Raw genomic sequence first — 25,616 nt, 5'->3', positions numbered from 1 at the left:
AGAAGTGGCAAGTACCCTAGATGTCTTAATAAGACACATGTGTGCCAGAGAAGAAATAAACACCAAGAAAATTCTGACTAGAGCATGTTGAGATAATGCTTCTAAACAAAAGGCAAGCTGCTGCTTATTGTATCCTCTATCTTGAACAAAGAACATAGTTTAAATGATGTCTGGACCAAGAAAAGTTTTGCAACAGGTCCAGGGTATGATACAAGACATCCTACCTGCCCCTTCGGTCTTATAGCCCAGCAGATCCAATGGTGCTCAAATTATCTGTGGAAAATAAGGATGCTGTAAGAAAGACTATAAACAGCTCCAGCAGAACTGCAGTACTGACCTCTAGACTTCTAGAGAAAAGGCATGCTCATCTCTGTTGATCACTATTCCTATCAGTTCTCCTTTAAAAGGAGTCAGATCCCAGTATGCTCCTGAGCTCTGGTAGAGTCTAAGGACTTATGACCTGAGTTATTTTTCATGACCTAGGAATGCTGTATGTCCTCAAAGCCATGATTCTGGACATGCAAAAAATCCCAGTTCATCTTAAAAAGGAATAATTATAATTGAAATTGTGCTTGAGCACTTCAGAAAGGTACAAGTAAATTACATGAGCTGGCAGCTTAAAATCCCAATTTCCACTCTCGTTTCAATGCCATATGTCCTACTATACCTATGGCTTTGTGAGTTCACAATGACCAGGTAACAGAGAAAGAAGAAACATCTAGCCTAGTTTCTAGATGGGCTTGCATGATATGCCATCTCTGCTACCAATGGACAGTCACTGGATTATAATTCTGCCAAAGAGGACCCCCTACTGCTCTGGCCCGATAAGCTATGAAGTCTTCAAGTATGAAGACTATGCACAGGCTCAGTAACAAGGACTTTCCCTAAGCAAAATTTATTGGCCACCACTCAGTGCTTTTAAATGTCCAGCTTGCCAACAGCAGAAGCCAACGTGGAACCCTTGCTATGGCGCCTCACCATGCGAAGCCAGCCTGCCACCTGGTGGCAGACATTATTTTGAACCTCTCATTTTGGAGGGGTTACTGATCTGTTTTCACTGGACAAATATGTATTCATCATATCATGCAAGGTTCACTTAGGAAACAAAAACATGACTCTAAATCACCTTCCAAGTCTTCCCTGAAGGGACAGTAGCCATTTACAAGGGCAATTCTTTTACCTTAGACCTTTCAGAGATAATTAGATATTAACTTTGAGTGCATTCCCTTTACTGGAAACATAAAAACACCATCCAATAGTCAGACTAGGAGGTTATGATAGCCTCATGATAAATGGTATTTTGGCTCCAGTCTGTTTCGCAGTAAACCCAGTGGGTTTGTGGACTTGTTCCCTGGTTACTTCCTCAGTTTCTGACTGTACACCTGGAATAGACATACTAGTCAATTAGTAAAATCTCCTCATTGGCTCACTGTTTTATGAAGTAAGTGCTACTATGGTAGGAAGGATCAAGCAGAAGCCCTAGAAATTAACCTACCAAAAGAGTAAACTAAAAGCAAATCACAGTCCTGTGGGAATTACAGAAATGTGTGCCACAATAAAGTAGTGGAAAGATATAGAGGATAGATATCCATCGCATCCTCATTAATTACCAGTTCAGCCTTTGCAGAAAATTGATGGATCTCACAAAATGACTGTGGATTACTGTAAAATTAGTAAGGCGTGGTCTACAATGGCAACTACTATTTCAGATGGGATATTTGCTTTCACTGCTCTGAGTGCACCACAATCCAAATACTTAGAAATTCCCTTATACATTGTCATGAAATACAATTCATGCTTATGACCAAAGTATGCATTTTACAGTACAAGAAATATGGTTATGGGCTAACACCCACAGAATTAATGATAGGCCATCCCGCAGAAACAGATGCCCTGATGGAATAGCAGAATAGCTTATTAAAAAATCAGCTGCAGTGTTAGTTTAGAAACGCCACCAGTGTTGTTTTCACACAGTCACAGAAACCAAGGGTTCACAGCAACAGATGTAGCCCCTCTAATTATTACATCTCATAAACAACCTGCAAAGAGTTTGCCTCCTGTGCCAGCAACCTTAGGCTCTGCTATTCAATGGCTTAGTTCAAAAGAGAAAGGTGCGTCTATTGTGGCACAGAGGGAAGGCATCATCAGATTAAAACTAAGTCTGACATCTAGTGATTCAGAGATTTGTGTGACTGTTTTGTACTTTTTGACATGGTTGCTGCTAAATGATGGATTTGGAGAGGACCTTCTGGAACCCAGAAAAAAATCTGGGACACCCTTAGTACATCCACGTTAAGTAGTAAATATCAATGGAAAACTATAACAATCCAAGATAGCAGGACCACTAAATACTCAGACCTTTCAGGATTAAAGATATGGGTCCACTCACCACATAAAGAACTCCAATGAGCACTGGCTAAGCAAAACACAAACCCTGAATGAGAACTAAAAGAAGGAAGAAGTATATCAAGTATATGTCATGGCTGGAAATAAACTATTCAGCTATAAATATTTCTGTCACATACATATTAATTAATGAGTTTTTTTCTAATCCCTCCCCTGGTATTGTGTGTTAGAAGTTCCTCCCCCCATGCCCTGCATCCCTCGCATATCTCCAGCTCCTACAAGACAGCCTCCTCCTTCACAGTCCTCCTACCTGATGGACCCAGTTCCTCGAGGCTGGTAACAATGCTCTCCCACTGTGCCTCCAACACAAAAAAAGTGTCCTGCCGTTGACAATCTCTGAGTTGTCTTCCTGTCCCCTAGATGACATCTTAGCTCTTCTGTCACCTATGTAATCAATTCCATGTATTAAGGTTATTTTGTTCAAACGATCTAAACTAGTTTTTTCTGACTTAAACCCAAAATGATTTCCTGACTTTGCCTGAACGAAAAGGCAAAATGTCAGAAAAATTCATTAAATAACTGCTTTTAAAATTGCAAAAGTGAATAAAACATTCCTCCTACCCTATTTTTTCTTCACTTTTATACAGAGGACACACGATAAAACTTTTATATGTAGACTAAAACCCAAGAATTGATTGCTAATGAAAGGAGGCAAACTATCTTGAGAGATGCACACTTACATGTTGAGATTGAAGACAAGAGCAAAGCTTGGAATGACATTAGAGCACCCCTGCCCCTGACACACATGAGATCTGGCACCATACCATAGGAGAGAATGGTAGGATGTGAGGGTGGGGTGTGGGAAAGGAAAGGCAGCCTCTGTCAAATATACTATGCTTTAATCCCAAAGTTCCAAAATTTCTCTATTTATTTGGCCACTGTTGGGGCTATGGCCTGCCCAGCCTTCCTGCCTGCTCTGTTCCAATGTCCCTGGCAGCTGATCCTGTCACCCACTTACAGACAGCCCACAGTCACCCTCCACACATTCTTAAATGAAGAAGAAACTCATGCAAGTTTGGAATTTTGATTATGACACAGAGCTGAATATATTTCACTACTGACCTGAAACAGTCATTTCTAAGTACGACTTACTACCTGAAAAAGAATGCCTATGCCACGTCAGAAGATGAAAATGTTTCTCATGACAACCACCACTATCACACTCAGAATCCTTAACTCTGAATTTTTTTTATTATTGCGAGTCTTTTATTTGCTCCCTGACTTACTAGCCTCTGTGGAGATAAAGATTATCCAAACAAGAACAAGCACTACTTAGTGACAGCAATGGAGTCATCTACTGCCACTGACTGCATTAGGCAGAGACTCAAATTACAGGCAGGCAGAGAAGTGGGAAAGCTTTATGGTGACAAAAGAGGGTCTGTCCTGATGGGACCTTGGAGACATGGGGAACCTGAGGCAGACTGACTAAAAGAGGGGATTTCCCTCAAATACCATAAACCTAAAAAATTAGTATTGATGATAGAGGAACAGTAAAATAGTAGTCTAAATATCACTAGAAAGTGATTATCAAAGCCTTAGTATAACCTAAAAGCATTTAGTCTATATTTTATTCAAATATTATATATGATACTAGATTCCAATGCATACCTTTGAGGAAGAAAAATGTTATAGATATTAGCTAAGTAAATGATTATTTGAATTCATAAAAATCTGTTGTTCTTATAGCATTACTACACTAAAAAAGTTATATTTGTAAATGCTTTCATTTTTAAATGTCAGATATTTTAGAACTCAAAGGTATTTATAAAAACATTCATTACCTCAGCTAAACTTTTATGCAATTTTCATGACAAGAAACTAAACCCTTCATAGGTTTTGTGTAATTTTCTTTCTTCATTTTTTATCTCTTTGACCAGACATTTTTTTTGCAGTACGCGGGCCTCTCACTGTTGTGGCCTCTCCCGTTGCGGAGCACAGGCTCCGGACGCGCAGGCTCAGCGGCCATGGCTCACGGGCCCAGCCGCTCCGCGGCATGTGGGATCTTCCTGGACCAGGGCACGAACCCGTGTCCCCTGCATCGGCAGGCGGACTCTCAACCACTGCGCCACAAGGGAAGCCCCAGACCAGACATTTTTAATATCATTTTTTCTGTAATCACGGAAGATTTTAACTCTCATCCTGATGCACAGCAAAGGCGCTCAGATATAAAGAGATTCTTAAATGGGGTATAATTCTTTCCATTCTTCTTTTTGAAAAGACTAATGAAAGTTTGAAGTTATAGTATGAGAAAATAAATAAGGGATGATCTGATAGTTATTTCTTTTGGACAAAGGTAATTTTAAGCAGAAGAGTGAGCAGGTGAGCAGAAATGGCCATGATTAAGTTTGAGTAAGTGGCAGAGTGATTCACTGAGCTGTCTCTGCCACTAATAAATGTGTGTCCCTCAATTAACTAGTTACTAGTAACATTTAAGAACCTCCATTTTCTATCTATAGACCAAGTGGTTTGGAATACATAACTTCTAAATTACTTTTCCAATATAATAATGATACGAGTCCGTGAATCTGAATATCTGAGAGTTAAGTATGAATTAATGGAAACAAAAATATCATACCTTTGTATTAACTTTCATCTTTGTTTTACGTTTGCTTTGTTCTCTGGCTTCACGAAGACCTTTCTGAGTAGGACCTTCTGGTGCATTTTCCTTTTCACAATTCGGAACAACTATAAGATAATACAGTTTACTCTTAATGTTTATACTGTTTGTAAGAAATATTATAACCAAAAAAATAAGAAAGCCAAATTCATTATACACGTATTTTTTGAAGTATTAAACTAATAATATTAAAATCATACTAAAATGTTTTAAATGAAGTCTCAAATTCATTTCCCAAAAATGCAGGGTGGCATTGCCGCAAGGTTAGTGAAACAGCATTGCGAGCAGTTGAAAAGCATGTGAGCCAATCTCCAGTAACATTATATCTAAATTCCTGTTATCATGAGGTTTCATGTGTTTATAAACAAAAGTTGAAGGGAGTCAAAGGAGAGAATGCTAAGCAATGACAAAATTTCCCAAGTGGAACTGTATAATAAACAAAGAGATTTTTAAATGAATATTGTATTAATAAAATATTCTCTATGCTTCACAATGTTGAGAAAAAAAGAAAAGAAAAAACAGGGTAACATTCCAATACAGTTGTAACATTGGTCCCCACAGTCTCCTGGACATAAAGGAATCATCTGAGGTAAAAAGAAAAGTGACAGGAAAAGTCTGTTTCTTTTTCACATCTTTCCATATACATATACATGTTCAGGTATACATAATTTCCCCCTGTATTTCTAAACAGCCAGCTGATTTCAAATAACTAATATGGTTATAATCATTATTAACTCATAATTAAGTGACTAAATGTTCTAATTTATAACATTAATTTATAATAGAGAAAAGATGATGAACACAAAAATATGTGGATGATTTCAATGTCAAGACTCTCAAAGAATCCTGATGTTATAAAGTAAGGAAGCATATGCTAACATTTAGTTTCTTTCCTGATCTAATTTTTCCTATTCAGTACCAGTTTCAAGGAAGAAAACCATCAAAATAATCCCCACAATAACATAAAAGCCGAATGCTGCATAAGTTAGTACTACATGAAAGTACTTTTAAAACTTCTAACACTAGGGTATCCAGACTGCATGTCCTCGCTCTACGGTGCTACAAGTTAGAGCCCCACAGCATCTGGAAGTCAAAATGTGGAGAAAAGGCAACAACTACAGCTCATTGAGATTAGAGAAAAATTTTCACTTCAAATTCTCTTTTATTGTATTTTCCTCTTCAACAGCCAAGAGTGAAAGCCTGATAATGATAATAATTTAAAATAATAGTCATTAGCATTTATGCCTCATTGATGTTTTACTATCTAACAGGTACTGGTCTAAACAATTTACACGTATTATTTCATGAAATCCTGTCATTAACCCTGTGAAGGTCACTACCTTTTGTTCCCTTTTACATAGAAGGAGAATTTGTATAGTAATATCTACAGGGAAGAAAGGAGAAAGCAGTAAGGAGAGAAATCCAGGATTCCAGTAGATAATTCTAGGAATACGAGCAGACCTCAGATAGCATGCAAAACATTACTAAGCATCACTTCATGAAAGAAATAAAATAAAAAGCAAGAAACAAACAAAATGGTAAGGATAAATGAAAGTAAAAAATCAAAAAGGGCTTGGTTTATATATAAGGATATGTAGTTGTTCCACAATCAAAATGAAATTACAAGAATTTATACTTTATAAAAATATTTTAGGAAAAAAATCGACATTTGCAACCAAAACATGAGAATACACATTGCATAGTGTATGTGTAATTGAAAGAAAAGTAACACTTAATTATTTCTCAATGTACCAATAATAAACATGATTCCCACTCTCTATCAGATAAATATCACTTTATACAAAGATTTGTAGAACAAATGAGAGACTCAAACATTGGGTCCTTGTCACATTCATAAAAGTGCATATAATTTTCAAATTCCACATAGTGCTTCTTAATGTTTAGTAACACCCTGGCAAAGTCCATTTCTCCATCACAGGATCCTCATGCTTATCATCTAATGCTTGTTAATGAAAAGGCCTATAGTACTGACTGCTACTATGCAGTTTCCCAAATTTTACTTGGGCACAGTCACTATCTTAAGGAAGATACAATTCCTTAGTAAACATCAAATAAATAAACAAATTTTCACTCATAGAAATTATAGTTATTGTACTCCCAGTGCAAAATTTCACCCATTCAACCATTTCTTCATGTATGCATACATTCAATCAATGTTAACAGAACATGTTCAGGCCCCTGGTTAACTGTCAGATATGCATGAATATATTCATTTAACAAATACGTAAGTACCTATATTGTGCCAGTCCTTAACTCCATTATAGATTAAACACAGCTGAAAAAAGAATTACTTAACTGAAAAAAATGTTCTGAAGAAATTATCCATAGTTTATGACAGGGAGATAAACAGAAAATATCTAAGAGATTAGGAAGCTAAAATGAGATCAAGTACACATCTAATTGGAATTCACAAAAAGGTAACAGAGATAAAGGGAAAGAGGTTATATTTGAAATGATAATATATCTTTCTAAACTAGACCATATACTACATAGTCATAAGAAAATGACATCTTGTAGTGAAATTCTGAGCAACAAAAAATACCCAATTTAAAAAGCAATTAATTAAACTAAAACCTTTGCTCTACTATATATGACATCTGTTTATGATGCTGAAGTCAGCTTTCACAGTTTTTCACTTCATAAAACATTTCCAATTTCTAGAAGTTCTTACTGAATTCATAGTTTCCTATCATAAATTACAAGATATCATAAAATACAATTATATGTATTTTTATACCTACTTTGGAAATAGGTATCATCGTATTCAAATTGCAACCTCATATGAAATCAAACATCAGCTAACACAAACATAATAAAAACCAGCACACTGATAAACTTTCTGAGCTTATATAATTTGCATAAAAAAAGTTTTCTCTCATAATATGTAATACTAAAGTGCTTTCTGTGTAGTTTCTTGCAAATATTTGATACATATTACTTTCCATTACAACACAGAAAAATGTAACAAAACTATCACTTCAAACATCTAGCTGACAATAATTCACTATTTCATAGTTTCTCCTAGGAATTTTTCTATTATTCTACATACCAGACAAGAGTAAATGTAGAATTATAAACCCTTTTCAGGTAAGAAATTTGACTACTAAAACATTAATATTCTCTCTAGGTGGTAGCAATTATGAATAATTTTTAAAACATTTTATCATTTAAAATTTTTCTGTAATAAGCGCATCACTTTGATAGTCAAAAAATATGGTACATTTAAAATTTTTTGATAACTACTCCAAGTGAGTCTAAGTTTTATCTTATTCCTTAAATTCAGATTAAATAACAATTAATTAGTCTTTTTCCCAAAGTTCAGAGTAAATGACAATCAAGTCATTGTTTCCTAACTACAGGGCGAATTACATTTAATCTGAAGAATTTCTACTGCCATACCAACTTCTGTTCAAACTGAACGAAAAATAGGTAGATAAATGACAGACAGATAAAATACTTTAAAAATTAAGCCAAAATGAGAAAATGAAAAGGGAAAGAGTTAAATATATTAAAATAATTGTGAAGGACAGCAGGATTTACGAAGAACCACCAGTTAACCAATAAACCAAGTTCTTTTCAAAGTTGACTAAGTAAGGTTCTAGTTGATCAGCCAATCTGAGTAATAACAGATCACACAGCCAAATGCTGGCATGCCACAAGGAACTTAGGAAAAGGAACTGCAAGTCCTTTATCTAAAACTAGAAGGCATGTTTATAAGGAGCACAAAATTATTCAGTACGGAATTTAAGGAATAACTTTTATTCAGGTAACTGAGACTATGAAACTAAAAAAAAAAAAAGAAAACCTGTTTTCTTCATGTTGGGCTTGAATTTATTTCTTTTGATCAAAAGTCACTTCAAAACATCACAGATAAAAATGTAATTACAAACTTGATCTTCAAAGTAACTTATAAATGTCAGCCTAGAAAAACATGTAATATATTCATTTATAAATTAGATTAAATACCAGGAGATAATTTCATAAAGGAGTTATCTATAAACCATTATTTTATTTTAATAGAGATCTCAAGGATAAATAAATAAAATCATAAGCTCTTATAAGTAGAATGTAACATTTAGAGATTAACTGATGCAAGCATCAATTCAATGCACAGTTCAACCTTTATGCCATCTTATATTTATTGTTTTTCACAGTCTTTATTCAACTTGAGAGTTAAGAGTTCCTGAAATTATGGTAGTTTCACATATCATATTTATATCTGATTGTATTCTTCTTAAAAGTTATACATATATGAAAAAAATTTTTGATGTAAACAGAAATAAATATTCTTTGAAAAAAATGCAGTAAGGAAAAAATGAAGAAATAATCACATTACCCAAATAAAATTATGTAAACATTTTCGAGTTTCATATATTTAACAGACATGATCTTATACTACATGTTTTTATTTCTTAACATTAATATTTTAATATGAACATTTTTTATGTGTGATTTTTAAAGACTTTCTAGTATTGTATGATCAACTATATTGAAACATTCACTTGTGATTAAAGATTAAGACTGCTTGTATAGTTCTGTTACTATAAATATGAGTGCAATAAACATCCCTGTGCATAGACTCTCTAGGCATCACTGAGCATAACTGATATTTCTTTAATATAAAATATTAGGAAAGGAACTACTGAATCAAGGCTGAGAAAAAGTTTTTGAATATGAGAATGCTACACATTTCTTTTAAGCCTTAATCAATCAGAGAACACAATGAACAGTCATCTGGAAATACCAGAATGTTATTTTTATTAAAAATTCACCATTTTGCAGTCTCTCTATATTTTAGAGCTTCCCATCATTCTTTTCTAAGTCAACATTATTGAGGTATAATTTACATAAAATAAAATGCATACATTTTAAGTGTAGAGTTCGGTAAGTTTGGACAAAGATAAGTAGGCATATAACCAACCACCTATATCTTCAAATCAAGATATAGAACATTTGCACTACCTCCCAAATTATTATTTTCTTATCCTTTACATACCTTACATACCTTATAGAGCATTATTTTACAAGGCTATAATTTTAGTTTTTATCAGTCACTTTCCTTTTAAGAAAATTAAGAAGAGGAAATCTTAACGTTTACATTAACCAGAATTTAACATTTCTAAATCTCTGTACAGTATTCAATTCTGCAGATCTAAGTTTCTTCTGGCTTACTTTTCTTTTGGCCCAAAGAAAATAGTTTAGCATTTCCTGTACTTTAGAATGGCTTGCAACAAAATCTCTCAGCTTCATTTGTATTGAAATGTTTATATTTCATTCTAATTTCTGAAAGATATTTTTATTGAATATAGAATTCTGAATTAAATTTTTACATTTTAAACATGTCATTTCATTGTTTCTAGCCGTCAATATTTCTGATGAGAAATAAGCCTTTATTTGCATTATTGTTTCCCTATAGGTAACGTGTTTTTTCTCTCTTGCTGATTTCAAGATTTTCTCACATAAATTTTGAGTATGATGCATCCAGGCATGATTTCTTTGTGTTTATAGTTAGTTGCTTTTTTTGGATCTGTGAGTATATGCTTTACATCAAGTTTGGAAAATTTTAGGTCATCTTTTGTTTAAATATTTTTATGCCCCATTCTCATTTTTTTTCCTTTGGAACTCCAATTACTTGTATGTTAAACAGGCAAATTTTCCTTAATTTTTTTTCTCTCTCTTCTTTAGAATAGATGATTTTTATTGATGGCTCTTAAAATTCACTGACACTTCCATCATCTCCAATCTATTGTGAAGTATAAAATTTTGATTTTAGTTATTGTATTTTTCAGTAAGAGATTTCTATTTCCTTTTTTTTTTTGAGTTTCCATTTATCTGCCAAGATTCTCTACCACTTCATTTATAATGTAATATTTTCCTTTAAGTCCTTGATCATATTAAAAAATAGTTGCTTTAGCATTTTTATCTGCTAAATCCAACACCTGGGCCATCTGAATATAGGTTTCCATTTATTGTTTTTGTCTTGATTGTGGATCACATTTTCCAATTTCTATAACATAACTAGAAAACTTTAATTATACACTGAGCAGTATGAAGGTAGATTATTAAACTCTGGACAATTATCTTCCTCTGAAAGGTACTGATTTCTGTTCTAGTAAGCAGTTTAATTTTTTGATGATCACCTTGAATTCCAGGCTTAATTTTATGTTCTGTTCGAGTGGATCCATGGAAAGCCCTAAATATTCCCCAAGGTTCTCTAACTTGGCAAAATTCAAACTCTAAACTCTGTTTCCCCTAGGAATCCTGTGTAAGCTTTCTTTTTGGTTTTATAGGGTGGGTACAGTATGGTTAATGTTAATATGGTGTCACCAAGGTGTTGAAGAGGTCTTTCAATCCAGGCCTGGCCAGAACGCCAATATATCCCATCACTGCTTGACAATTAGAATCCCTGGTCCCCTCTTTTTGTTTTGTTTTTTCTGTTTTTTACTGGTTTTAATTTTTATTGTAGTTGATTTACAATGTTGTGTTAATTTCAGGTGTACAGCAAAGTGAATCAGTTATATATATACATATATCCACTCTTATTTGGATTATTTTCCCATATAGGCCATTACAGAGTACTGAGTAGAGTTCCCTGCGTCACACAGTAATTACTTATTAGTTATTTTATATATAGTAGTGTGTATATGTCAATCTCAATCTCCAAATTTATCGTCCCTCTCATACCCCCTGGTAACCATAAGTTTGTTTTCTATATCTGTAACTCTATTTGTGTTTTGTAGATAAGTTCATTTGTACCCTTTTTTTAGATTCCACATATAAGCGATATAATATGATATTTGTCTTTCTCTGTCTGACTTACTTCATTCAGTATGAAAATCTCTAGAATAGCCAAAGGAATCTTGAGAAAGAAAAATGGAGCTGGAGGAATCAGGCTCCCTGACTTCAGACTTTACTACAAAGCTACAGTAATCAAAACAGTATGGTACTGGCACAAAAGAGAACTATAGATCACTGGTCCCCTCTGAATCCTAAAGAGTCTTTTCTCTCTGGCAAATCTCAGGTAGTCTTGCATGTGTAGCCCAGCCATCATCTAAGGACTCATAGTACACTCTCTCACAAACCAGGCCACTGTTCATTGCAGCACCCTCTTATCTGGTGCCCTTTCCTACAGATTCTAGATGCTTCAACAACTTATGAACTATAGTCTGCCTTTTCAGTTCAAACAGGACTGCCATGCTCTTCTTGACCTCCATCGCCATAGAGTTTGGTTTGGAAATTTTCCCAGACAAGAAGTCATGATGATGGTGAAGCTCAACTTACAAATTTTCCTTCTATCATTTGCCTTCTGTGACTTGTGATGTTTTCCAATGCCTAAAAATAGTTGCCTCAAATATAAGGTTAAGAAGTCACCCTATCAGCACTTTGAGTTCTGACAGGATTGAAAAATCACCAACCTATAATAAATTACAGTTTTATTATATTTCACTTTTACCTGTAATTTCAGGAGCATGGAAACTATGCCCTATTTCCATACGCTTCAGTGTTTCTTGAAGTCCAGAAATCTAAAAAGTAAAATCCAAAGATATGAGGTTATATACTAAATAACTCAAAAAATGGGTTAAAATACAATGTTTAAATATTGATTACAAAATATAGAAAATATTAATTTCTCTTGGATTAATTCCTATGTATTTTAAAAATTTAAACATTAATTGTAACAAAAGAAAACACAATTTTATTAAGTTTAAATTCAATTCCATGGCAAGTATTAAGTATCTATTATGGGTAAACGCCTGAAACATTTATTTCACAGCATAGTTTCCTGAGACAACAATACTCACTGCACACTTTTAATGATAATTATTCAGGTGTCTACTTTGAGAGTTTTCTCCTCTGTTGAAATTGCTTCACAACAGCCTAATTCATCTTTATGTCCATAAAAGATGAGGTAAGTATTACTTGGGAAGTAAAATATGAAGAGACTGTTGTTATCCTAAAACTCTTAACTCATCTTCCACCCACAAACTTACTCCTTGTTTTATTTAATTTGTTAGTTTGGTGGCATACCATTTACTGATATTTCCTGAAAAACAGACTTAAATTAAAAATTCAACCTTAAAAAGCTATCTCATCCCTTATATGATTATACCAACACAAAATATCATCTATTTAATTATATACAGATACACACATTTTTCTACTATCATTGAGTAGCAACATTTCCTTATTAATGGAAAATAGCAGATAATAATTTGTAATCTATGGATTAGTGCTCATGAAATGCCTGGGTGGGAAAAAAAAGTAAAAATTTTATATCTATTTTTGGATGCCAAATGGATTATAAAATTTTTTAACGAATTTCTTATTTAGTATAGTGTAAAATTTACATAAAAGTTGCAAATATGGTACAGAGAGTTCCTGTATACCCTGTTTCCCCTGTTAATGCCATGCATTACCATGGTACATCATCAGGCTCAACATCCAAACCAAATTTGGTTGGTGGTCCATCTATAGCTGCCCACAATAGTTCCTTTGTCCTTTGACATACTCCATTATCATATTGGGTATTTCCTTCCTCCCTCCCTTCCTTCCTTCCTTCTTTCCTTCCTTCCTTCCTTGTTTTCTTTTTTACATTATGAACATTTCCTAATTTCTAGCACAACATGATGCCCCAAATGCTCACCCGGGCTCATCTTGTATTTTCCTTACCCAGACTACACTCAGCCACTTCTCCAAGGAGCACTAACTACTTCCTCTTATTGGAGAATAGTATTAGAAATTGATATTGGGCACTGGATATACTTGTTGCTACTGCAGTGTCATTACTTCTAGACCCTCTCAGCAGACAGACCTAGAAATACATACATATATATGTATGTATCTTTTAGAATTTATCCTAAATTGAATCCCATGATCCAAAAACAATAAAATGTAATCTATTATACATATATATATATTCTAACAAATAAATTATATTTTATCTTTTTTGAAACATGGGGCTCTAATTCAGAATTTTGGACATTTTCAGTAATTCTGTAAAGTTGAAACTAATTAAATTATAGATGTTTCCATAAGACTTAAATAAATTTAAAAGTTGGGGACTTCTCTGGTGGCCCAGTGGTAAAGAATCCACCTTCCAATGCGTGGGACTCAGGTTTGATCCCCGGTCGGGGAACTAAGATCCCACATGCCTCGGGGCAACTAAGCCTGCGTGCCGCAACCAGAGAGTCCACGCACTCTGCAGCCCAGGCGCCACAACCAGAGAGAAGCCCACGTGCCTCATTGAAGAACCTGTGCGCCACAACGAAAGATGCCGCATGCTGCAAAAAAGATCCTGCGTGTCGCAACAAAGATCCTGCGTGTCGCAACTAAGACCTGACACAGCCAAAAATAAATTAAATAAATAAATAAATAAAATATTTTTTAAAGATAAATAAAAGTTACATTGTTTATTATCTATCAAAAGAATTTATAAACACATATTTATTAGATTTTTGTCATCTCACAGTACACTTTCACTCTTATATACAAACTAAATAGCATTAAAAATTCTAAAAACTAACCCTTCTTCATGCAAAGTATTTGAGAAGTCTATATGTTAAGAGAAACACAGTAAGCTAAATGGTCATTAAGATAAGGTTTTTAAGGAAATGATAAGGAAATGACAATGAATGAGAGTCAGGACAATGAGGTCCAGATGTTAAGGATCTCACAGAAGGTGTAGCAGAGGCCATGGAATAAGCAAGGTATATTAGGTTCACACTCAAAAGAACCACCCAGAACCATGTACCTAAACACCAGGAATATAACCAAACCAGTCACACTACACTAGAAAGTGAAGGCCAAAAGGATAGCATGTAGACTTTGGGCCAGTGGACACATAAGGGTCTCTTGTACTAGGAGCCATCTGGGAAGAGTGAGAAGAAAAGGATGCTATTTGATGACAGAAAATTAACACTGACAGATATGTTTTAGCTAAACAATCAGTTAATATAACATTCAAACACCCTGTGTTAAACTCAAAGAGACCGTTTTAACCCAGAAAGATCTGGATAGTCTTTAATAGCAGGTTATGTTTTATTTTGCCTTCAGCAGGAGTAGGGGTTCAAACACAAAGTAAGTTGTAGATAATGAAGATACAGTTCTTTACATATCTGAATGGTAGTGTGTAAAATTCAACCCTTCCTCATAGAGAGAATGATTTTCATTTTTAAACATGTTTTCATTTTAGATACATATCAATCATAAGGCAAGTAATTTTATCTTTGTTTAATGAATGAGAAAAGAGACATATATGTAAAGTTACCTGAATGTTCACATGGCTACTTTGTAGCACAGCTGGGACTGACTCCTATCACTCCTAATCCTTAGCTCTTGTAACCAAACCAGTGATGAGCAATCTGAAACCCAAAGACTGTATATGGCCTAAATATGTCCTTAATATGGCCTTTGATCTAACCTCATGTTAGAGATAGGGGAACTGATGGCCATTCCAGGAAGATAACTTAGCCCTAATCACACTGATATTGCCTGGAAGATCTAGTCCAGTGATAGATAGATGGCAGATGTAGAAATCAACAACCTGTAGGGGAGTGTAGGCACTTGCCATCATGGATGCCTGGAAGGCCCTGATATCCCTGAATATTGAAACTTAGTCTGAGTGGTCTGTCAGAGACACCAAAGTATACGTGGTCACTTGGGAATGTATGGCCAGGGGACTGATGGATTCCTCCTGAGAGAAGAGTAATAGGGAGATGTGCATGAAAACAGGGGGAAAAGGAGAGTAAGATGAGGAGCAAAAGTCTAAGTTGTTTTGTGGCAGGAAAAGAAGCAGGAGCGACCTGAATCTAGCTCACAGTGTTCCAGGTTGTAGAACTGTCTCTTGTTGGGAGGCTGTGGGGACAGGTTAGATGAAAAAGAGCAAAGAGATGAAATTCTGAAGGTTTGACAATACAGTACCATAAAAATGTAAACTATTATTAAACTATTTTTATGCAATATTACCATTAATGCAATGCATACATTCAAGAATACACAATTAAATTTCAAGCACAAAGAAACACGAAGGGTTTCCCTGGTGGCGCAGTGGTTGGGAGTCCGCCTGCCGATGCAAGGGACACGGGTTCGTGCCCCAGTCCAGGAAGATCCCACATGCTGCGGAGCGGCTGGGCCCATGAGCCATGGCCACTGAGCCTGCGTGTCCGGAGCCTGTGCTCCGCAACGGGAGAGGCCACAGCAGTGAGAGGCCCGCGTACCGCAAAAAAAAAAAAAAAGAAACAAGGAGACAAGTGATGTTTTTATTGTAGTAGCTGAAGATTATACTCAAGAAAAGACAATATACAGTTGATTAAAGTATGTCTTAATAAAATCATTCACACTTTTGTAACCATCGTGCAAGCTTCTGTAGCTTCTGAAAGTTTGACCAAAAATTAAAATCTCCAGAAAACAATAAAAGAATGTTAAGCATAGTAGCAGTTTTATATTTTCTAATAAAGTGTTACATATTTTTAATGTGGCCAAGAAACATTTTGTTTTATTTTTCTTGAATTCTATACTAGAGATTCCTCACCACTACCCCAGGCCTAGGCCTATACAAAAACCCTGCAAGAAGAATGAAAAAGGGTGTCAACAGCAAAAATGACTGAAAATTGCGTCAGTAACTAGGTGTTTCAAATATTCATTTGGGGGTAAATTGCATGGACTTTCTATTCATTATCTCATCTAAGTTTCACAACAATATTAAAAGATAGGTCATTGTGGTTATACTTTATGTATGAGAAATCTGAGTTTAAAGTGTTTAGGTAAGGTCCAGGTTTATAGCTGTCAAAGAGGGCATTTAAAACCCAGCTTAAATGTTGTTATGTTTTAATGGCTGAGTTTTTCTCTGTAACTATATTTTAATAATCTCCTAAAAAGTTATATTTTAATTACATAGTTTTAATTCAATAATAATCTTTGTAGTTTTAAAATGGATATAATACTTTTCCTGGATGTTTCCAAATTAATCTTTTTTACAGCATGACAATTGGGGGAAATCTTTTAAAATTTGACTCAGAAACAAAACCAATATTTCTAATAATGTTATAAAAACTAAATGGTTAAAAATCATTTTCAGGTAGCTTGGATGGTCTCTTTACCTGTCCCACTGCTCTGTCTCTTTCCAAAGAGGTCAGCATTTTCTGCTTCAGTAAAGCGTGGTGCTTCTCATATAATACTCTTATAGTTGGTTCATAAGATGCGTAATGTAACTTCAACCTATGAAAAATAAAGGGCATCTTAAAGGGTAATTGAGTTAAATCAGTGATTCCATATAACACCTAAATCTTTTTTCTATTTTTTTTCATTGGAATAAGAAATGAATTAACCATATAAAGGTCAACACAACAGAGCCAAGAAGTTCAAGAACTACTATTTGGCATACAACTTCCCTGCAACCTAGGTGGAGGTGGGAAAGTCACATTTCTCTTGGGTTAACTAGTTCTCTGTTTACTTTTGTTGTATTCAAGTATGCACCCAGAAGTTGCTGCTATTCATTGACAGAAAACAAAATTGCAGTTTCTTTAATTAGAAACAATTTTCAAAAAGACAAGGGCTACAAACAATAGATGATTAAACAGAAAGGGTGTCATTCACATCAAAATTAAGGATGGTCTTGAAAACAAGTATGAATAACCTCATATTAAGAAAACTAAGTATAAAATATTTTGATATCTCAATTCATCTCAACGTATGATATAAATTTTAAGAATCTGTTTTATTTGAAAATGCTTTCAAAATATTTTTTCACTTTTATGAAGCGTGATTTACATGGAGTGAAATATATAGACCTTAAGTATTACAGTTTTCATGCATGCCCAGGTAGTCCACATTGTCATCAAAATATAGAGCATTTCTAACATTTCAGGAGATTCTAGGCCTTCATATACTTGGAATCATAGAACATGTTCTCTTCAGAAACTGGCTTATTTCACTCAGCATAATTTTTTTTTAGATCCTTCCATGTTGTTGTATATATCAGTAATTCATTCCTTTTTATTGTGAGTACTATTCCTTTGTATGTATATTCTACAATGTGTTTATCCAATGTTATGCTGATGAAGAACTGAGTTATTTTCAGTTTGGGACTATTATGAATAAGGTTTCTATGAAAATTCTTATACAAGTCATATAAGATATTTTTGGTTATGTACCCTCATTTCTCTTAGAAACCATACCTAGGAGTTGAATTGCTGGGTCGTAATTTATACTTCCAACAGCAATATATGAGACTCCTGGTTACTTCACCTCTTTGCCAACATTTGGTGATAATTAGTGTATCTAGGGTTTGACAATTTTATTATCAATTTTGCCAGTTTTGTTATATTTTTATACAACCAATATATGATTTTGTTGAATTTTTCTTATGTTTATAACTTTGCTAGTTTATTGGTTTCTGATCTTCTTTTTCTTTCTTTGTATTTAATTGTTCTTTTTTGAGCTTCTAAGGTACAAGATTAGACCATTAGTTTAAATTTTTCTTCTTTTCTAATATAAGCTATCAATTTCACTTTATGCACTGCTTTGGCTGAATCCCACAAATTTTAATGTTACATTTTAAATCATTCAGTTCAAAATATTTTCTCATTTCCTTCTTTGATTCATGGGTGATTTAGAAATATGTTACTTAATTTCCAGTTATTTGGAAATTTTCCAGAGCTTTTTGTCATTGATTTTTAATTTAATTTGATTGAGGTCAGAGATACTTTGTACGGATATCAGTTCTTTGAAATTTATAGAGATTTGTTTTATGGCTCAGCATACGACCTATTTTGGTGAGCATTCCATAGGCACTTGAAAAGTCCAAAGTATTGACAGAATTCAAGAAATATCAATTATGCACAATTAATTTGTCCTATTCTGTCAACTTGAGAATTTTTTCCTATTTTTCTAATAATTGCTATAAGAGGAATGTTAAAATTTCCAATTATAACTATGGAAATATCTATTTTTCCCTTCTGCTTTATCAGGGTTTGCTTCATGTATTTTCAAGTCTTATATTAGAATCATGCATATTATATCTTTCTGATGAACTGACTCTCATCAACATGAAATGACTTCTTTTTCTCTGGTTCTCAGGATGTCCCTGACAATGTTGTTTCTGTAGTGCTCCTCCTCAGGCCCTATGGGCTTGCAGAGGTGGCCCTCCTGCCCTAGAAAGAGCTAACACTTCAGCTGTGCTGCAAGCTGCTGCAGAGGCCTTTCGAAGTTTACCTTTAAGCTTTTTATAGGGCAAGTCTAAAATAGTTCCTTCTCCAAGACTAGAATAGCTCAGCTCCTATGGCAGGGTTTATCAAGGGTCTTAACTGAGTGCTCAGAGTATTCAGTGAGTTTTCTCCATTGTAGCTGGTCAGAACTCCTACATCTCTGGAATCTCCATTTGGCACACAGTTGCCCAGGAGCTGTTCTTTGCAGGCTTCATGTTCTCTTACCATGTACTTCCACAACTTAGTATCTGGTCAAAGACTAAAAGGAACCACTACAGATATTTCTCAAGTACCTTTTCATGTACCTCCCTCCTTTTGTGCACCCTGTCCTGCAAATTCTAGCTCTCTAAGCAGCCCTGAACTCCGACCTCTGCCTCGTCAGCTCATCAAGACTACCGTGGTCTGTTTGGGTCCCACCTTGTCATACTATTTTCTGAAAAGTGACTCCAGACAGAAATCTGGGCTGATCATGCTGCTCACTTTGTGTATTTCCCTCCTCTTAGACATCCCAGTTCTACTCTACAAAACAACACCAAAAATTCTGTCCAGTTTTGTAGTTCATTACAGTGGACAGCTAGTCCAGTACCAGCTGGAGAGCTAGCTTTATACCAGTTATTCTTATATGACTCAAAGCAGAAGTCTCCCAAAATAATTTTACATTTGTTTTTATTAAAAAATTAAAACAGTAGTCCTCATTTTATAAAATATTTTCATGAATATATTTATGAAAGCAATTGATTTATAAATCATATTTCTCAATATAATTTTGATTATACTTCATTGATGACAGTAATAAAACCTAAGCATTAAAGTTATGATATATATTTATATTATATTATATATAATAATATGTATTTTATATATGTTATACTTAGTGTGTATTAATTCAGTCACACTCAGCAAAGCAAGGGAGAGTAATAAAATAAAAGATATCAGTAGTATATATAATTTCATCCCCTATTCTACTTAATGTACTTAGCATATATATATTTTGCTATATACTATAAACTTCTAGGGACATTTATACATTTGTAAACACATATTCAGGTACAGAGTTATATACACAAAACATTGTGTGCTGAGTTTGTGGGCAATTGAAGTAAAAACATTACTGATGATTTTGGCATCTACTCATTCATGAGACATGACTGGATTATCCTCTGTGCAAAGAATTCGCAACACATAAATACCAATAAGATATAACAAGGAAACATTCACAGAAATCTTCTGTTTAATCAGACTGAAAAAGTGTGACTGTTTCATAAATTCCATAAGAACCTCATAATGCATCCACTTATAAGTTCTAAATGTTGGTATTAAAAATTCTGAAAATAAGTACATTCATGATAAGTCACTCGTGTTAAACAGGAAATTCTGAAAAATTGAGAGGTAAAAGCAACAAATTACAACTTAGTTGAACAATTTAGAGAAAACATTAAGGTTAACTTTTTGTGGTTTATGATAAAAAGACACATCATTGAAATATTTGGGTAAAATATGACACAGAGAACTCAGACCCTAACTTATCCTGGAATCAAAAACCCTCTTCTCTATAGCTGATTTATTATGCAACGGCGCAATTACAAGATAAGGTGTTCACTGCTGACTGATTAACTTCACTGGTGATTGATTAGCTTCATGACTAGTTTTTTGGGGACTCTCAGTTCATCAATGAAATTTTGTTTTAGGTCCTTAGAAAAAATATATTAGTGATTTATCCAGATGGTTCAATGGAGACATTATTCTTACTGATTAAATATGGAAATAAAGGCTATCTGAATATACACTAAGTGTAGTTATATTCCAATGTAATGTGGATTTCTTCACTGGGGCCCCTAAGGATTACAAAAAGCATAATCTGAAAATGTTGAATTTTTACATGAAATAAATTATAATAGTATTCTCTTTAAACATTCTAGGAAGTTTAACAAGTATGATATATTTTACACATAGGCTCGAAGTCTCAAAAAAATAATTTAAAACAAAAACTCAAACAACAATTTACCATGAATACAACATCAGCAACAGTGAACAATCATATTTCAGCTGCCACAGCTGGATACCAAGGTGCTCTGAGACTGTCATCAACCCAAGTAACTGAAGTACTGAAGCCTGCCTGTATCAGCACAGAGGGTGAGAATGGACTCAAACCTGAGATCTTTCCCATGAAGAATGTACTGTGATTCAAACTCACGTATGTGTATGTGTATGTATGCACACACACACACACACACACACAAAACTACTAAAATACCTTTGGGCTTTTCCTCTGGGCAAATGGGTACCTCACCCTGATGAAGGCACAGCAATTAGTTATCTTTGTACAAGAAAAAGCTTCGCTACCTTTATAGACTTCTACATGACTTCAGAAGAGCCACAGGCCTCTTTATTGTCCTGAGAGTAAAATAATTCCCAAATATAAAAGATATAAAATTAACTCCCAAATATTAAAATATAAAAATTTTTAAAACAAAATACAATATACAGTTCTAAAAAGAGACCTGTATAAAAATGCAAAAGGGAAATCTACGTGAAATAGTATATATTTAGCACATACTTTCAGTGTTAGGGTATGTGCAAAGTACTTACTATCTATTATGTTCCAGACACTATATTAGGTACTTTTATTATGACAGTTTTTACAGATAAGAAACAGAATTACAATGAACACACAAAGGTAAGTAGTGGAGCCAGGCTTCCAATGTTTACGTGACTCCAAAATCCAAGCTCTTTCCATTACATTGTACTACTTCTCAATTAATGTTATTGTTAAGAGGAAAACAAATCATTTCAAAGACTTTTTTCTGAATTTTTCTGGACTTGGAACAATTTTATGAATCAAAAAAATAATTTAGACCAAAATATGAAACCAAAAGCATTGATTAAAGTCAATGAATAAACACTCTCAAGGCCTTTTTTTCAAGTTAATGCAATCTCTTTCATTAAACTGGTTTTGATTTCTATAGAGATTCAATTAAGAAAAATCAGAAAAACGCTAATTTCTAATATATTGCTAAGTTAAAAGGTACATTGATTCTTTCGAGACAGCCTATAATTAAGAAATCATAATAGTCATAATGACCATAATCACTACTAAAGACAGCAATTATCCTGACCACCCCTAAGCTATGTTGTTCAATACAGTAGCCACTAGCCAAATGTGGCTATTTAAATTTAAAGTTAAATTAATTAAAATTAAATAAAATCAGCAATTTAATTCATCAGTTGTACTAGCCACACTGAAAGTGCTTAGTAGAGGATGTGATGAATGGCTATCATATGGGGCAGTACAGATATAAAATATTTATAACATTACAGAAAGTTCTATTGGGCAGCACTGCCCTAGAACAAGCAAAGGAGAATTTTAGTTAGAGATTATAAATTCTTTTCTTATTTGGTGGGTGGGGGGGGGGGTGGTCAGGGAGACGAGGAGGGCAGAGGGAAGTGAATCTGAGTATCATTAGAGTAATTTCTAAAAGTCTTAGAATAAATTCAAGGTTATACAGTATGTGGCCCCTTCCACCTTGCCCTTGTCAAGCTGCTTCTGCACTTTGCTCTCCATTCTTATAATTTGGCGAACATGTCATGTTCCTCCAGTGACTTGGTGCCTTTGCACAGGACGCTGACCCCACTCCCTCACCCTGTTAACTCATACTTTAGAATTCATTTCCTTTAGGAATAGGTCCCTGAACCAACTCACTCTCCAATCTGGTTGGGGTGACCACCTCTTGGCTTGCATAAAAACAATGCAGTATATTTCACTATATTTCTGTTTAACTCCTCCCCCATTACACATCTTAATAGTCTCTGGGAACCTTGACAGCAAGGACCTAAACTTGCTCATCTTTGTATCAAACACATGGCACACAGTAGATGCTCAATAAATGCTGAATGAATAACTTTACCTGGAACCTTCTTCCATGGCCAAATGGCTTAACACAAATTAAATAGTTCTTTGATAAATATGCCAACAAATACTAGCAGCTTACCCTTTGAGGTCATTAATTAATTTGTCTTTCTCCTGGACTGTTCTCTTGTGGTGCATTCGATGAAAATCACGTTCTTTCTGAGTTTTCAGCAGATCTTCTCTAGCCTTGCTGAAAAATAAAAATAATAACAACTTTAAAAATCACTGCTAATTCTTTTCTGAAAAAATTATTTACTTATCAGTTCAAATCCAGTACTAAGCAATTCAAAAGATTATTGAAAAGCAAAGATTCCACTATAATTCTCATTGAAATATCCCAACCAATATAACATATATGGGGGTGGGGAATGAACAGGCTAAAACCTGTAGTTTCAAAACTATCATTTATTCATGTTTCATTTAAATAAAGGAAAATTAAAGGTATGCTGCCACAATAACACATAATCCATCTATTTTCAAAGACAATCTGCTTATAAAATTGAAATACATATAAAATAGGATAATTCAAAATAATTACAAATAAAGGGAAAAACTTTACAAAATTTAATTCTGAACTTGCTTGAATACATGGTTAAGTGGGCTACTTAGTTCTGATAATTGTAAAAAAGAAAGCGTATAAATTCTAGAAAACCAAGATTTTATTCTGGTAAGGCCTGTGAAAAATATATACCACCTACAGATCATATTACTAAAATAATTGGTAACTTAATGAGAAAAGTCTTCAATATCAGTGTTGTGATACAGAAGCATTCAACTGGATATATCTTCTGTAGATCCCTGGCATAAAGCAAGTGAGAGTATTCTTTCTCAGCCCAAGTCGTATGTGAAAAAATTAATGGGAATGTTTCCCCCACCTCTACAATGTAAGTTAGTTTCAATGTAATAATGTAAAATATAATTTATAATGTAAAAGTGGTTATCTAACAGTCTTAGTTAACTGACAAAGTGCTACTGCACTGAGATTCTAACATTCTGAAAAATGGATGGACTAAATTTGAGTACTGACAGCTCTCAAAAAGATCAGAATGGAATAAATCTGCCTCTCATATTTCAAAATTCAGATTATATGAAATAAATGCACGCAATAGATTTCTGCTTTAGGAGCTATGTCAGAGCAATCATTGAGGAATGGTGGCTGGGATACTGCCAGAGCACTGGTATGAGTTTAGGTTTTCAGACTTCGGATGGCACATATTATGATCAGTGAGACTTCTTGCTGAAAGATCAAGCCACACGTGGCATATGATGAAAGTGTCTTTTCCATTCTTCCAAGTTTCTTTCTTTCTCCCCTACCATCTCCCACTTATTTTGGATGACCTGTACTGTTCTTCATTCTACTGTCAATGTTGTAGTTTTGACCACATGTAAATAAACATTGTGTCACAGTACTTCATGGTCTAACCATCTAACCCTCAACTTCCTTTCCAGGCCAACAATCTTGAAGGCACAAGAAAATGTTGATTAAAATATTGAGACTTGAAAAATCATCTGTGGAATATTCCAACTATTAGATAAACAAACAGTTTGTTCTTTCCAGGTTTTAACTCTGTGTGTATGTGTGAGAGAAGATGGACCAAAAAAAAGAGAGAACCCCTCTGCCACCAAAATGTGCCCAATGAGTAGAGAAGTGAGTATAAGGAGGAGTAAGTTTAAGTAGAATGACTAGAAAAGATAAATGGCTGAGTTGGCATTTTGTTGTGAAAACACAAGAACATCACTTGAATTCACATTCACTTATAAGAAAAGTATGTAAAGTGTCTTATATACTATCATGCACATAGAAAATATTCAATAAATGTTACTGTAATCATCATCATCATCATATTACTATTTAGTATAGTAGAACAGATATATTCAATTCCTCAAACAGCTACATTTATCTACCTAAAATAGGGGGCATGCCAGTAGGTAAATATCCTCTAAGGGATCAAAAATATCAGAATACATGATTATTAGTAACACTGATCTTTTTGTATATCTTTATAAAAGAATTTAAACTTTATGAACATCGATTTTGAGTCTACTAAAACTCCATTTTGAGTCTACAACAACTTGATGAATTACTTCATGGGCTTATATTTTATTTATCTTATCTGAAATGTAAACTCATAATAGGTTAAAAAAAACTTAGAAAAATAATATTGCAGAGTTTCTTAAGCAGAACCACAAATGTGCAGCACTGCATCAACTCACTTTTTAAATATACACTTAAAGTCCTATTTGTACTCATCCCAGGAAAGAAAGCATAGGAATTGACTGAAGTATTGGACTTTATAAAGTTTTTCTGACCATTAAATTGGTTTTCAGAGACTCGCTTTCTGTTTGGACAAATGAAGTCTACTCAGTGAAACAATTTAAATTCATTTCATGGTGATGCTTCTCCTATTATGACCTTCCTGCTGCCCATTTGCTTAATAAAAGGAAAATAAAAGTTGTACTA

General features: G+C 34.1%; 1 protein-coding gene across 1 annotated transcript in view; it reads right to left on the bottom strand.

The window, feature by feature from the left end:
• SPAG16 (sperm associated antigen 16) overlaps window positions 1-25,616 on the bottom strand; it is an 885,716-nt gene that overhangs the window by 822,340 nt on the left and 37,760 nt on the right. The window contains exons 6-9 of the mRNA XM_079924326.1: window positions 23,238-23,345; window positions 17,143-17,260; window positions 12,498-12,567; window positions 4,982-5,091 (exon numbers count right to left, since the gene is read on the bottom strand). Coding sequence (XP_079780452.1) covers window positions 4,982-5,091; window positions 12,498-12,567; window positions 17,143-17,260; window positions 23,238-23,345 — 406 coding nt within the window. The remainder of the gene's footprint in view (window positions 1-4,981; window positions 5,092-12,497; window positions 12,568-17,142; window positions 17,261-23,237; window positions 23,346-25,616) is intronic.

Source organism: Stenella coeruleoalba (genome assembly GCF_951394435.1).
Source record: "Stenella coeruleoalba genome assembly, chromosome: 6".
Lineage (NCBI taxonomy): Eukaryota > Metazoa > Chordata > Mammalia > Artiodactyla > Delphinidae > Stenella > Stenella coeruleoalba.
This window is presented reverse-complemented; position numbering and strand designations above follow the sequence as displayed.